The following is a 16022-nucleotide window of genomic DNA, read 5'->3' as shown; positions in this document are numbered from 1 at the left end:
TCTGAGATACTGTTGTGGAGAAGTTTAAAGCTGGATTTGGATACAAAAAGATTTCCCAAGCTTCAAACATCCCAAGGAGCACTGTGCAAGCGATAATATTGAAATGGAAGGAGTATCAGACCACTGCAAATCTACGAAGACCTGGCCATCCCTCTAAACTTTCAGCTCATACAAAGGAGAAGACTGATCAGAGATGCAGCCAAGAGGCCCATGATCACTCTGGATGAACTGCAGAGATCTACAGCTGAGGTGGGAAACTCTGTCCATAGGACAACAATCAGTCGTATGCTGCACACATTTGGCCTTTATGGAAGAGTGGCAAGAAGAAAGCCATTTCTTAAAAGATATCCATAAAAAGTGTCGTTTTTAGTTTGCCACAAGCCACCTGGGAGACACACCAAACATGTGGAAGAAGGTGCTCTGGTCAGATGAAACCAAAATCAAATTTTTGGGCAACAATGCAAAACGTTATGTTTGGCGTAAAAGCAACATGGCTCATCACCCTGAACACATCATCCCCACTGTCAAACATGGTGGTGGCAGCATCATGGTTTGGGCCTGCTTTTCTTCAGCAGGGACAGGGAAGATGGCTAAATTGATGGGAAGATGGATGGAGCCAAATACAGGACCATTCTGGAAGAAAACCTGACGGAGTCTGCAAAAGACCTGAGACTGGGACGGAGATCTTCCAACAAGACAATGATCCAAAACATAAAGCAAAATCTACAATGGAATGGTTCACAAATAAACATATCCAGGTGTTAGAATGGCCAAGTCAAAGTCTAGACCTGAATCCAATCGAGAATCTGTGGAAAGAACTGAAAACTGCTGTTCACAAACGCTCTCCATCCAACCTCACTGAGCTTGAGCTGTTTTGCAAGGAGGAATGGGCAAAAATTTCAGTCTCTCGATGTGCAAAACTGATATAGACATACCCCAAGCGACTTACAGCTGTAATCGCAGCAAAAGGTGGTGCTACAAAGTATTAACTTAAGGGAACTGAATAATTTTGCACGCCCAATTTTTCAGTTTTTTATTTTTTTTAAAAGTTTGAAATATCCAATAAATTTCGTTCCACTTCATGATTGTGTCCCACTTGTTGTTGATTCTTCAAAAAAAATTACAGTTTTATATCTTTATGTTTGAAGCCTGAAATGTGGCAAAAGGTCAAAAAGTTCAAGGGGGCCGAATACTTTCGCAAAGGGAGTGTATGTGTGTGTGTGTGTATGTGTGTATGTGTGTGTATGTGTGTGTGTATATATATATATATATATATATATATATATATATATATATATATATATATATATATATATATATATATATATATATATATATATATATATATATATATATATATATAAAAAATGTTTTCAAAGATTAGGCTCCGTTCACATCTCCGCATGTGGGGATGTCAATTGCGGTAAAAACATGCAAATAGAATCGCAGGACGTCCCGTGATTCTGTTTGTGCGTTTTTACCACAACTATCGCCCAAAAAAAAAAAAAAAAAAAATTGTGCCGCACTTAGGGTGCTATTAAAATCAACAGACAACGCACCCTGGGAACACACGGGCATCCCGTAATTTGCTGCTATTGCGAATTGTAGCGATTCCACATGCAATTCAGAATGCAGAGTCATGAACGGAGCCTAAGTAAGCTCAGCAATACACAATGAAAAAAAAAAAAAAGTAAACATTTACTGTATATACTTCTTCCTTAAAAAAAAAAAAAGCAATAAAATACATATCGGTGTAACATATTTTAAACATACCCAACAGCAAGTGTTCATTCATACGGTCAAAGAGGACACCTCCCAAGATGGAACCTCCAAGATACCCCATGGAGCGTCCCACAAAAATGTAGGAAATGTTTCCTACAGTGCTGTCTACATTGGCTGCCAGATCAGGGAACGTTGGCCCCAAGACAGAAATTGCCATTCCCTAAAAAGGAGAGATACATTTATTAAAAGTCAGTTGTCTGCAATCTGTGCAAATATTATCATTCATATTCTTTTTATAACTATATACAGATAGGTTAACACTGAAATATCCCTAAAGCTGAAGTCTGGGCACAAAAAGTCATTACATTCTTCCATGTACACAAAACAAAACAATATAAATCCACTTTGTATACACCAAATGCCCTAGGCAAACCCAGATATTACTGTGTAAAAGAAGCAATGCCATCATCACCGTGCTGTGCATAACCTATGCAGAGAGCAAAGCTGTGGGAGGGGCCCAGAATGACCCAATCACTACAGAACTACAGCAGAGACAAGACCAATCACCCTGCACAAGGAGAGAGAACTGTAGTAACTGGTCTATATTACAGGATTCTTCTGCACTGAGGCAAGGTATCACACTGGATTGCTGCATAGATCTGGAAGAAATACAAATTACACTAAGATTCTTGAAGAATACAAATAACCCTGATATTAAGATAATACCAGGAACGTATTAGGATGATCAATATGAGAGAAAGGATGAATGAGTGAATGGGATGTTGAATGTTTTAACACATTTTTAGGATTATTAAGTTTATAAATGCTAAACAAGGTTCTATAAGTGGCTTTTTATGATGAAATAATTGTATTATGAATTGAATTTTGTAAAAAGGACACATTTTTTGTATATGGAAAAAAAAGAATAAAGAGAAATTGAAAACAAGATGATATTTTCTTATCCCAGAGTTCAGCTTTATGGTGCATTTTAAACATTTTGACTACCAACATTACATCAACGTCCCCGTTGGCTCTGCTTGGGAGGTTTCTGTGGTTTCCCCCTGGCGAACAAATCACTTTTTTTGGGACCAAGGGCAGACAATGGCAACTATGGAAAATTCATGGAGAATGGTAAACGGCTGGCCTTTGAGGTTTTAAAAGCTTGGCGTGGTGGTTTCCCTATGGATTTCTGGCATTAGACAACTAATGCCGCGTACACACCATCACTTTATGTGATGAAAAAAAACGACGTTTTTAAAAACGTCAATTTAAATGACCGTGTGTGGGGGAAAACATTGTTTTATGTCTTGTGAAAAACGACACATAAAATTGAAGCATGCTTCAATTTTTTTTGTCGTTTTTCAAAACGTCGTTTTTTGTTTCACAAAAAATCACTGTGTGTAGCAAAAACGACTTTTAAAACGACGTTTTTAAACCCGCGCATGCTCAGAAGCTAGTTATGAAGCGAGCTTCAATGGAAAAAAGTGCTGAACGTAACCGCGCTTTGCTAGAGCATTGTGAAAAAAACGATGGCAACGTCGTTTTTGAAAATTGAAGTTTCAAAAACGTCTTTTTTACTTCACAAAAAGTGATGATGTGTACGCGGCATTAGAGTATGGCTGTGCTATTAGACATATCCTCTCTCACGCCCTTCAAACTTATTTTATATAGCTGAAGAACCTATACCCCATATGGTTTCTGAACTACATCAACTGTTAGGTTTATGCCAAACCTGTGCATATCCAGGCATAGGAACACAACTTGGGGCTCGTATTCTCTGAGGCTCAGCTGACCCACCTGTACCAGTTTACTCATTCTAGTTCACTAGATTTTAAAATGCAATAGACAAACTACAAGATCCTATCACTCTGGTACAGAGTGCCTGTCAACCTGTCACGAATATACCCCTCTAACTCTGACCTATGCTGGCGAGGCTGCGGCCATAGAGATGGTGGGAATGCCCTGAGATAGAACCCTTTTGGAAGGACATTAAAGCCCAGATACAAGATATCCTTGGCTTAGACATTCCCCTATGTCCGGTACATTTCATTCATTTCCCTCCTTTGCCGATTAGTCAGTATAAAAAAAAAAAAAATGGGTATTGCCTCATCTTCTGAATGCAGTTAAGCATTTGGTGCCAATTTAGTTGAAACAGACCAAAGTTCCCAGCAGAAAGGAGTGGATACCTGAGGTGAATGATATCAGGGATGTAGAGGACCTGACAGCAACTTGCAAGGGTAAACGTGACTGCTTCACCAGCATATGGGCAACATGGCTAGATCATGTTTCCGACTCAAGGTTAGTTTCTTCTAATCTGGATTTGGCGTTTCTGGAACTGGCAGAACCCTCTCTTTGACAGTGAATGCATTTTCAGCAGCAGTGAGCTAGAGTCTTTTCTCGGCATGGGAGAGGCTTTCCCCTGCTTCTCTTTACCACCTTCCTTACAGCACATCGGCAGACATTGGTGTGAACGATTGGGTTAACAGCGAAAATTTTAGGTACTTACCCGATTTTCTTTTTGTTCACATTTGGATGTTTACAATGTTTTTCTTCCTTTTAAATGTTTGGTTCTTAAAGTACATAGGATTTACATAACGTTTCACTATGGAAGGCGAGGTCACCTCTCAAGGATGATCCCAAATCCTCATACTCAGCACCTAAATATTCCTGTGGCCTATCGGGGAAGTTCTGATGAAGGCTATTTTGGCGCCACCCTCCCTCAATGTCTGGGACAGATGGGCCACATTGTTGACAACTTTTCCACTCTGTCTTTGACAGTCCAGGAGTGGCTCTGGAACCTACCTCTTAAGTAATTTTATTTTTTTGTGCTTTAGGTCTATGTATATGTCCTTAAGGTTGCTGCAACCACCTAACGGAGTGTGCATTAAAAGTATGTTGTTGCATTTTGTGTCCTTGCATATATTATACATGTCCTTTGGATCTTAATTTTTTAAACCTGTAGCAATGCCCAATTTGCAAAAACAAACATAAAAAAATAAAATAAAAAAATAATATTTAATACAAAAAGTTAATGCTGATTGATAAGTTTAGTTCTGCTGACCCCCCCCCCCCCCCAAAAAAAGACAAAATTTGAGCAGTGTTGCACGATAGAGTCCTTGTCCGTCAAAGTACAATAGTGTTGATAGATAAAAAATGGCCTGGACAGGAAGGAGATTTAACATGCTGATCCTCAAGTGTTTAACCACTTATAGAGGTAGTATACCTGCAAAAAAAAAAAAAAAAAGGAAACAAAAACACATACACACATACTCTAAGGCAAATGCATAATGAGCCAGTATGCACCGCATACTAGCTCATTATGAAATACTTACCTTATAACGAGGCGTCGACATCTGATCCCTGTCACCGCCGATGGAGCTGACATTTCCCCTCTGCAAGTCTTACAGGTTCGCGGCTCCGGCGCTGTGAGTGGCCGGAGCCGCGATGACATCACTCACGTGAGTCTTCTTTCTGGCAAGGCCCGGCAGCATGACTGCATGGAAAGTGAATATCTCCTAAACAGTACAGGTTTAGGAGATATTCATTTTACCTACAGGTAAGCCTTATTAAACCACTTTAACCTCTTTCGGCCCGCACGGCGGGTTTTTACGGCCACATTGTGGCTCTGAATTGCCGGGAGCCCGTCTTTATACAGCCTCCAGGCCACTGGGGGGCGCGCGAGCAGCGCCGGCGGTGCGCGCCACGTCAGTCAGGTGCCGATGCGCGCGCCTGGCGGCCGTGATGTCCGCCGGGCCCCCCGCGATCGGCGGTCACGGAGACAGGGACGTGGAGCTCTGTGTGTAAACACAGAGCTCCACGTCCTGTCAGGGAGAGGAGACTGATAGTGTGTCCCTATGTACATAGGGACACACTATCGGTCACCTCCCCCAGTCACCCCCACAGTAAGAATCACTAATTAGGAAATACATTAACTCCTTCCTCGCCCCCTAGTGTTAACCCCTTCCCTGCCAGTCACATTTATACAGTAATCAGTGCATATTTATATCATTGTTCGCTGTATAAATGTGAATGGTCCCAAAAATATGTCAAAAGTGTCCGATGTGTCCGCCGCAATATCGCAGTCCTGACAAAAATCACAGATCGCCGCCATTACTAGTAAAAAAAAATAATAATAATAAAAAAAAAAGTCATGATTCTATCCCCTATTTTGTAGACGCTATAACGTTTGCGCAAACCAATCACTATGCGCTTATTGCGATTTTTATTTTTACCAAAAATATGTAGAAGAATACGTATGGTAAACTGAGATTTTTTTTATTGGATATTATAGCAAAAAGTAAAAATTTTTGTTTTTTTTCAAAAATGTCGCTCTATTTTTGTTTATAGCGCAAAAAAAAAAAAAACGCAGAGGTGATCAAATACCACCAAAGGAAAGCTCTATTTGTGAGAAAAAAATTACGCCAATTTTGTTTGGGAGCCACGTCGCACGACCGCGCAATTGTCATTTAAAGCGTGACAGTGCTGAAAGCTGAAATTTCACCTGGGCAGGAAGGGAGTATATGTGCCCAGTAAGCAAGTGGTTAAGGACCGAGTCTCTTTTTGACACTTGTTGTTTACAAGTTAAAATATTTTTTTTGTGCTAGAAAATTACTTAGAACCCCCCCCTATTATTTTACACAATCCTTTAAAAAAAAAGAAAAAATTCTCCTTTAACCGCTTAAGACCCGGACCATAATGCAGGTAAGGGACCTGGCCCCTTTTGCGATTCGGCACTGCGTCGCTTTAACTGACAATTGTGCGGTCATGCGACGTGGCTCCCAAACAAAATTGGTGTCATTTTTTCCCCACAAATAGAGCTTTTTTTGGTGGTATTTGATCGGTTTTTATTTTTTGCGCTATAAACAAAAATAGAGCGACAATTAAAAAAAAAAAATGCAATATTTTTTTACTTTTTGCTATAATAAATATCCCCCAAAAATATATATATTAAAAAACTTTTTTTTTCCTTCAGTTTATTGATTGGTTTGCGCAAAAGTTATAGCGTTTACAAAATAGGGGATAGTTTTATGGCATTTTTAGGAATATTTTTTTTTTTTACTAGTAATGGCGGCGCTCAGCGTTTTTATTTTTTCGTGACTGCGACATTATGGCAGACACTTTTGACACATTTTTGGGACCATTGTCATAGCAAAAGGTGCTATAAAAATGCACTGATTACTGTGAAAATTACAATGGCAGTGAAGGGGTTAACCACTAGGGGGCGCTAAAGGGGTTAAGTGTGTCCTATTGTGTTTCTTACTGTAGGGGGCGTGGCTGGGTGTGTGACGTCACTGATCGTCGTTCCCTATGACAGGGAACAGACGATCAGTGACAAGCCACAGAGAAGAACGGGGAAGGTTTGTTTACACTCCCTTCTCCCTGTTCTTCAGCTCCTGTGACCAGATCGTGGGACACCGGCGGTCCGAGCTTTGGACTGGGTCGCGAGCGCTCCGCCGGTGGCGCGCTCGTGACCCATGGATGGGTTCTTAAAGGGGATGTACATGTACGCCCTTGTGCCCAGCCGTGCCATTTTGTCGATGTATATTGTCGTGCGGCGGTGATGTCGCTTCCGTCCTCCAATGCTATGGAGCAGAGCGTAGGCCATCTTTCCCTCACTCTGCATCCAGGCAGTGAGTGGAGAAAACACGATCGTCTCTGCCACTGATAAAAGTGATCTTGCAGCGAATCCGCCGCAGAGATCAAATTTATCCTAAAGAGAAACGCACGCTGTTCCTGAAAATACCGGGGTTATGGCAGCTAGCTGCTGCTAAAACAACAGTATTTAGCATGAAAGTACCGACATACAGGTACGATGATTTGCGTAAAGTGGTTAAACAAAAGCAGATAAAACACAAAGAAAGGTATTTTTGTAGTATCAACACGTGGAGTTTTTACTTTACGGGTGCATCTCAACAAAAATAATTTGAATATCATCAAAAAGTTAATTTTAGTAATTTAATTAAAAAAGTGAAAGTCAAATTTTCTATAAATGCGTTACACACAGTGATATATTTCAAGCATTTCATTCTTTTAATTTTGACAATTATGGCTTACAGCCACTGAAAACCCCAAATTCTGTATCTCTAAGAATTAGAATATTGTAAAAAAAAGTTTAATATTGTAGACTTGTGGTGTCTCACTCTAATCAGCTCATTAAAGGGACTCTAAAGGTTCCCATTTTTTTTTTTAACCACTTCCATATCAGGCACTTACGCACCTTCCTGCCCAAGCCAATTTTTTAGCTTTCAGCGCTGTCGCAATTTGAATGACAATTGTGCGGTCATGCTACACTGTACCCAAATGAAATTTTTATCGTTTTGTTCCCACAAATAAAGCTTTCTTTTGGTGGTATTTGATCACCTCTTGCGGACGTGCTCCCGTGCTATAACCCCCCCTGTCAGGAGAGCCGCCGATCAGCTCTCCTCTACTCGCATCTGTCAGACGCGAGTGAGGAAGAGCCGATCAACGGCTCTTCCCGGTTACATCGTGATAAGCCGTGATTGGACACGGCTGATCACGTGGTAAAGAGCCTCCGCCGGAGGCTCTTTACCGAGATCGGAGATGCAGGGTGTCAGACGGACACCCCGCATCACCGAGCGCCCCCACGGGTGCGCGCTGGCATGTAATCCTGCAGGACGTCAATAGACGTCCAGTCAGGATTACAGAACCACTTCCCAGACGTCAATTTACTATTGACCGGGCAGGAAGTGGTTAAATAACAAACATGTCATACTTACCTCCACTGTGCAGCTTGTTTTGCACATAGTGGCCTCGCTCCTGGTCTTCTGGGGTCACTCGGCGGCTGTCTTGGCTCCTCCCCACAAGAACTAAAACCCTTCATGGGAGCCCTCTTCCATGGGGGTTAGTTATTGCGGACGTGCTCCCGTGCTATAGCCGCCGACTGTATCAGTCGGCACCGCCCACGGCGCGCCGCGTCATTGATTTGATTGACAGCAGCGGGAGCCAATGGCTGTGCTGCTATCAATCAACCAATGAATGAGCCGAGAAGCCTGGCCAAGAAGCCAGTGCGTTCATACAATGCATTAAGGTGAAAAAACATGTACCTTTACAACCCCTTTAACTCAAAACACCTGTAAAGGATTCCCCAAGCCTTTAACCGCTTGGGATCCACGCTATAGTCAAATGACGGCTACAGCGCGGATCCGAAAATCCAAGTGAACGTCAATTGACGTCCGCCCCTTTGCGCGTTCCCCGCGCGCTCCAGAGCGCGCAGCGGGGAACTGCTTTGCTGGCCGTGGCCCTTGGACACGGCCAATCAGAGTGATGCGATCTGTGCGGCCAATGAGAGATGATCTCATATGTAAACATATGAGATCATCTCTCATTGCCGTTTTACACAGACAGCGGTGCTGTCTCTGGAGAGGAGACCGATCTGTGTCCCTTGTACATAGGGACATAGATCGGTCACCCCCCCCCCAGTCACCCCCCTTCCCCCACAGTTAGAACACTAATTAGGGTACACATTTAACCCCTTCCTCACCCCCTAGTGTTAACCCCTTCAATGCCAGTCACATTTATACTGTAATTAGTGCATATTTATAGCACTGATCGCAGTATAAATGTGAATGGTGCCAAAAACGTGTCAAAAGTGTCCGATGTGTCCGCCATAACGTCGCAGTCCCAATAAAAATCGCAGATCGCCGCCATTTCTAGTAAAAAAAATAAATAATAATTCTGTCCCCTATTTTGTAGGCGCTATAACTTTTGCGCAAACCAGTCGCTTATTACGATTTTTTTCTTTTACCAAAAATATGTAGAATACGTATCGGCCTAAACTGAGAAAAAAAATGTTTTTGTTTTTTTAAATTGGGATATTTATTATAGCAACAAGTAAAAGATATTGTATTTTTTTCAAAATTTACGCTCTTTTTTGTTTATAGCGCAAAAAATAAAAATCGCACAGGCGATCAAATACCACCAAAAGAAAGCTCTATTTGTGGGGAAAAAAGGACGTCAATTTTGTTTGGGAGCCACGTTGCACAACCGCGCAATTGTTAGTTAAAGCGACGCAGTGCCGAAAGCTGAAATTTCACCTGGGCAGGAGGGGGGGATATGTGCCCAGTAAGCAAGTGGTTAAATCAGGGTTTCTCAACCAGCTTTCCATGGAACCCTAAGATTCCTCCAAAGGTTGCTAGGGGTTCCTTGAGCAGTTTCTACATTTAATGCCTTGTACACACGATCAGTTTTCCTGACAAGAAAAGTACGATGTGAGCTTTTTGTATGCTCCATCACACTTTTTCTGTCAGTTTTCCTGCCAAGAAAAGATTGAGAGCAGGATCTCAATTTTCTTATTGCGAAACATTTCTATCGCGAATCACGTTTGTCTGTAAGCAATTACAACACGCAAAAAACACACGCATACTCAGAATCAAGCAGAAGAGCCGAACTGCCTATTGAACTTCGTTGATCTCGGCTCGTCGTACGTGTTGTATGTCACCGCCCTCTTGACGTCCGAAAAAAAAAACACAGGCTAACTTTACTGTTTATTTTTTATTCATTAAATTGTATTTTTCCCCAAAAATTTCCTTTGAAAGACCGCTGCGCAAATACCGGGCTACATGACCAATCTCTCTCCAATCTGTGCCTACACTTAGAGTCCCAATGAGATTGGCGGCCGAAGAGGAAAGGTGCATGCTCGGGAAAAGTAGTCTGGTGAGCCGCGCACAGGCAGAGCAGTACACAGGTGCTCTCCTTACAATTCTCATTAAGCCATGGGACCTAACAGTATGACCTCTCTGAGCCTGCCCCCCCTCCCCCGACCAATGTAGCTGGAGAGCAGAAAGTAATGAGTGAGGTGGAGGATTGCGAAAATTACCACTCCGGTGCAGCGCTCACTGAAAGTTGCCCTGACATGAGAGCGGCAGCCTTCCAGTTTGTACAGTTTTCTTCTCCTTGTGCTCTATGTAAGTGTCCAGCAGTTCAGCCTGAGCACTGTGAACAGACTGGTCTCAATGTGTGCTTTGCGGTGTCAGTGTGCGCTGTGCTATGGTGTCAATGGCTCTGCAGTTGTGTGGATCTCAGCGCTGGATTGTACTCCCTCCCGCTGTGCTGCAGCTCCTCTCCTCTCTGCCAGTCTGAATAAAAGGGGGAAGTGGGGACATGCAAGCGTGGAGCCGCACACACAGGCTCCTGATGATGAGATGAATGGGAGAGAGAGAGAGAGAGAGAATGGATGGGAGTTGCAGAGGAGACAGCAAGAGAATGGGGAAAGAGACCCAGTTCTAGTGCCCTGTCCCTCTGGTCTGACCCCCTGGTCTGCCCCCAGTGCCCTGTCCCTCTGGTCTGCCCCCAGTGCCCTGTCCCTCTGGTCTGACCCCAGTGCCCTGTCCCTCTGGTCTGACCCCAGTGCCCTGTCCCATTTTGTTAACGTTGTTGTTGGTAATATTTAATTTTGTAACTTGATTCTGCATAAAACATTTAACAGTGTCATTCCATGAGATAATCTACGAGGGCGTGTTTACGGGTGCAATTAGGCGCAGGGCAGTGTATGAATTAGGTGGGGCAACTGGTGGCGAGTAACTCTTGAGGCCTGGCTAGTAGCTCAGGACTTGAAATTTTGAGCCCTGTATGTATATATGTATATAATATGTTTGGGGGTTCCAAGTAATTTTCTAGCAGAAAATACAGGATTTTTACTTGTAATCAACAAGCGTCAGAAAAGATTTAGGGGCAGACCCACATACATCTGCGCCGGGCGCAGCGTATGTAAGATACGCTACGCCGCTGTAACTTACTTTGATTTGGTTTTAATCCTCAACAAATTTGCGCCGTAAGTTACATCGGCGTAGTGTATCTCTCTCGGCGTAAGGGCGCAGAATTCAAATTCGGCGGGTAGGGGGCGTGTTTCATTTAAATGAAGCGCGTCCCCGCGCCGAACGAACTGCGCATGCGCTGTCCGTAAAAACTCCCAGGGTGCATTGCTCCAAATGACGTCGCAAGGACGTCATTGTTTTCGACGTGAGCGTAAAATGGCGTCCAGCCCCATTCACGGACGACTTACGCAAACGACGTAAAATTTTCAAAATTATACGCGGGAACGACGGCCATACTTAACATTGAGTACGCCACCATATAGCAGCTTTAACTATATGCCGGAAAAACCTGAACGGAAACGATGTAACAAAATGCGACGGCCGCTCTTACGTTCGTGGATCGTCGGAAATAGCTAATTTGCATACTTGACGCGGAATACGACGGAAACGCCACCTAGCGGCCGGCGAAAAATTGCATCTAAGATCCGATGGGCGTACGCCTGTCGGATCTAACCCAGATGCCGTCGTATCTTGTTTTGTGGATACCAAAACAAAGATACGACGCGCAAAATTTGAAATTACACGGCGTATCAAGAGATACGCCGGCGTAATTTCTTTGAGGATCTGCCCGTGTCTTTAAATGGTTAAACTGAGAACTTCTACACATGAAGTTCAGTTCATTCATAAGTAGAAACATTGTATTTCTTTTCTCACACTTGGCAGGCTGCCCAAAACTAGTCACTCCATGGGAAACTTCAGGCAACTTGCAATGACTTCTATGATACAGAAGCTATTATTTGCAAGTCGCGCTGAAGTTTTACATCAGCTTTTTTTTTTCCCAGCACAATCGCGATGTCGATTAATTAAAAAGTGTGAAAAATCAGCCGACCTCTAATTGACACCCTCCACAAGGAGGGCAAGTCACAAAAGGTCATTGCGGTTCACAGAGTGCTGTATCCAAGCATATTAATGGTAAGCTGAATGGAAGGAAAAAGTGTGGTAGAAAAAGGTGCACAGCCTTGAGGATTGTGAAGCAGAGGCAATTCAAGAATTTAAGGGAGATCCACAAGGCGTGGACTACGGCTGTTGCCAGTGTTTTAACCACTTCAATACCAGGCACTTTCCCCCCTTCCTGCCCAGGACAATTTTCAGCTTTCAGTGCGGTCACACTTTGAATGACAATTCCGTGTTCATGCAACACTGTACCCAAACTAATTTTTTATAATTTTGTTCCCACAAAACAAGCTTTCTTTTGGTGGTATTTGATCACCTCTGGGGTTTTTATTTTTGGCTAAACAAACTAAAAAAAAATACATTTTTTTTTAACGTTTTTCTTTGTTCCGGTTATAAAATGTAGTTTTCTCCTTCACTGACGGGCACTGATGAGGCGGCACTGATGGGCACCAATAGACGGCACTGATTAGTTACTGACAGGTGTTACTGCTGGAAACTGATTGGCACTTTGATGGACACTGGCAGGGGGGTTATGATAGGGCACTGACTGGGCACCGATTGGCAGCTTATTAGTAAATTTGATGGGGGCTGTGCTGATAATCAATGTGCTGATTATCAGCACAGACCCCCCCTCTGACAGGGGGAGCCGCGGGCGTGCGCCAGCATGTTATCCTGCTGGATGTCATATGACATCCAGTCAGGATAACAGAACCACTTACCGGACGTCAATATGCTATTGACCAGGCGGGAAGTGGTTAAGAGCCACCACCACACACAGACATATCCAGGACATGGAATACAATTATCGCATTCCTTGTGTCAAGCCACTCCTGAACCAGAGACAAAGTCATAAGCGTCTTTCCTGGGCCAAGGAGAAAAAGACTGGACTGTTGCTCAGTGGTCCAAAGTCCACGTTTTGGATGAAAGTAAATTTTACATTTCATTTGGAAATCAAGCTTCCAGAGTCTGGAGGAAGAGTGGAGAGGCACAGAATACAAGTTGTACGAGGTCCAGTGTGAATTTTCCACAGTCAGTGATAATTTGGGGAGCCAGATCATCTGCTTGTGTTGGTCCACTGTGTTTTATCAAGTCCAAAGTCAGCGCAGCCGTCTGCCAGGAAATTCTAGAGCACCTAATGCTTTACTCTGCTGACCAGCTTTATGGGAATGCCGATTTCATTTTCCAGCAGCACTTGGCACCTGCTCACACTGCTAAACTTACCAATACCTGGTTTAATGATCATGGTATCGCTGCGCTGAATTGGCCAGCAAACTCGCCTGTCCTAAATGTTGGCTGGTGCAGATGATGCAAAGAATAATCAGACATATATGGATGGCTGTAGTTTACATGGATTCATTTGTATTGAAGAGACATACAGCAGAGAGCATGGTGCTCATGTTAGCACACAAGATATAGAAGAACAGCAACCATAGATAACAGGAAAAATGCAGTAACAGATAGTTAACACAAGAACATTATGATAGACTATCTGTGTATAGTGACATCTAGTGGACATACTCCAAATACACAGGGAAATAAACCAAGCAATGTATAACATAGCATGAAACAATGTTCAGTCTCCAACACCCCTTCTCATTGTGAAGTGCTTAATTAGACAAACCGATTCTTCTTGTTAGATCCATATGTCTCTTTGCAGGCAAAGGCTTAGTAAGGATGTCTGCTAACATTTCCTCAGTGGGACAGTATCGTAGATCCATCTGTCCTTGCTCTTGCAAGTCTCTTAAGAAGTGATATCTCACGTCTATGTGTTTGGTTCTCGGGTTTATCCGCTCTGTCTGTGCGAGTGCTATACATCCTTGATTGTCCTCATAGATTGGCGTGGACTCTTTCTGGTTCTGATCTAGATCTTCCAGCAATTGTCTCAACCAGATTACCTCTTGCCCTGCTTGTGATGCGGCCACATATTCTGCTTCGGTGGAGGACAGTGTCACTGTGGACTGTTTTCTGGTGGTCCAGCTGATCAGGCTGTCTTTAAATAGAAACAGATGTCCACTGGTGGATTTCCGATCACTGGGGTCACCTGCCCAGTCTGCATCCACATATCCAGTCAGACCACTCTTCCCTGTTGATGAAAATTTCAGTTTAAAGTCTATTGTTCCCTTCAAATAGCGTATGATCCTTTTTGCTGCGTTCCAGTCCATCTGGGTTGGCTGGGATACTTTTCTGCATAAGAATCCCACTGCTGTAGCTATGTCAGGCCTTGCCACTGTAGCAATGTATAGTAACTTCCCCATTGCCCTTCTGAATTGTGAGTCATTTTGCAAGGGGTTAATTGAGTTGTTTAATTCTTTAAGATAATTTGTCTCCATAGGCGAGTTGACTGGTTTGGCATCATTGAGCCCAAAAGTTTCAATTACTTCCTGTATTTTGTGACTCTGGTTAATAAGAAAACTACCATCTTCTTCTCTTTCTATCTGCATTCCTAGGAAGTGTTTGACATCACCTAGATCTTTTGTTTCAAAGTCCATGTTTAAGACCTCCAGCAGTCTGGAACAATCCCCTTCTTGCTCATAACATACTAACAGATCATCTACATAAATGAGTACAAAGATCCACCTACCATTTAGTTTCTTGGTGTATAGGCAGGGATCGGCCTTGCTCCTCTGAAAGGATTCTCTCAAAAGCGCCTCATTAATCTTCATGTTCCATGCTCTGGCTGCTTGCTTGAGCCCGTAGATCCCCTTCTTAAGTTTACACACCTGTTCTGGCTTTTGTGGGTCTACAAAGCCCTCTGGTTGCTCCATGTAGATGTCTTCTGTTAAGTCACTGTGTAGGAAAGCGTTTTTTACATCAAAGTGCTTTACTAGCATTTGTTTTGTAGTTGCAACTGTGAGTAGAGCTCTGATTGTGGTATGTTTGACGACTGGGGCAAATGTCTCATCGTAGTCTTCTCCATATTTTTGGGAGTATCCTTTGGCTACGAGTCTCGCTTTATATCTCTCAACTGTGCCATCAGTGTTGTACTTGACCTTGAAAGTCCATTTACACCCAATTGCCCTCTTTTCGGCTGGCAGTTGCCTTAGTACCCAAGCCTGCGTGTCCTGTAGTGAGAGGATTTCTTCCTCAGCTGCCTTTATCCATCTCTTGGCTTCCCTCTCTGGGAGTTGTGTTATGTCTTTCCAACAAGTGGGTTCTCTTACGCAGGATGTTTCTACTTTGTACGAGAGTCTGTTGGGGGGTTTACCTTTGTTTTCCCTCACTGAGCGTCTTGGTTCAGCGTCATTAGCTGGTTCAGTTTGTTCCAGTCTTTTCTGTGACACAGTATCACTTTCGGGGGTTCGTTCCATAGGAAAGAAAACCTGCTCAGCGTTGTTTGGTTCTTCTGCTCTTGGCATGGCTGGCTCCGTTACTTCATTTCTCGGGTCCTCGATAAATGTTACGCTGCTGCTGATTGTCACTTTATCGGTCTTCGGGTCTATGATTCTGTATCCTTTGGTGTTGTCGGCATAACCAACAAAGACACCTTCAATTGCTCGATTCTGGAGCTTGCTGCGCTTTTCTCCCAGAATGTAAGCAAAAGCTTTGCTTCCAAATACCTTGAGGTGTCCTATG

General features: G+C 43.2%; 1 protein-coding gene across 1 annotated transcript in view; it reads right to left on the bottom strand.

The window, feature by feature from the left end:
- Positions 1–16022, bottom strand: part of MFSD4B (major facilitator superfamily domain containing 4B) — a 35450-nt gene that overhangs the window by 11784 nt on the left and 7644 nt on the right. Inside the window, exon 2 of the mRNA XM_040350248.1 lies at positions 1774–1942. Coding sequence (XP_040206182.1) covers positions 1774–1942 — 169 coding nt within the window. The remainder of the gene's footprint in view (positions 1–1773; positions 1943–16022) is intronic.

The sequence above is a fragment of the Rana temporaria genome, chromosome 4 (genome assembly GCF_905171775.1).
Source record: "Rana temporaria chromosome 4, aRanTem1.1, whole genome shotgun sequence".
Taxonomy (NCBI): domain Eukaryota; kingdom Metazoa; phylum Chordata; class Amphibia; order Anura; family Ranidae; genus Rana; species Rana temporaria.
Note: the sequence above shows the minus strand (reverse complement) of the source record. Positions and strands in the feature narration are given on the sequence as shown.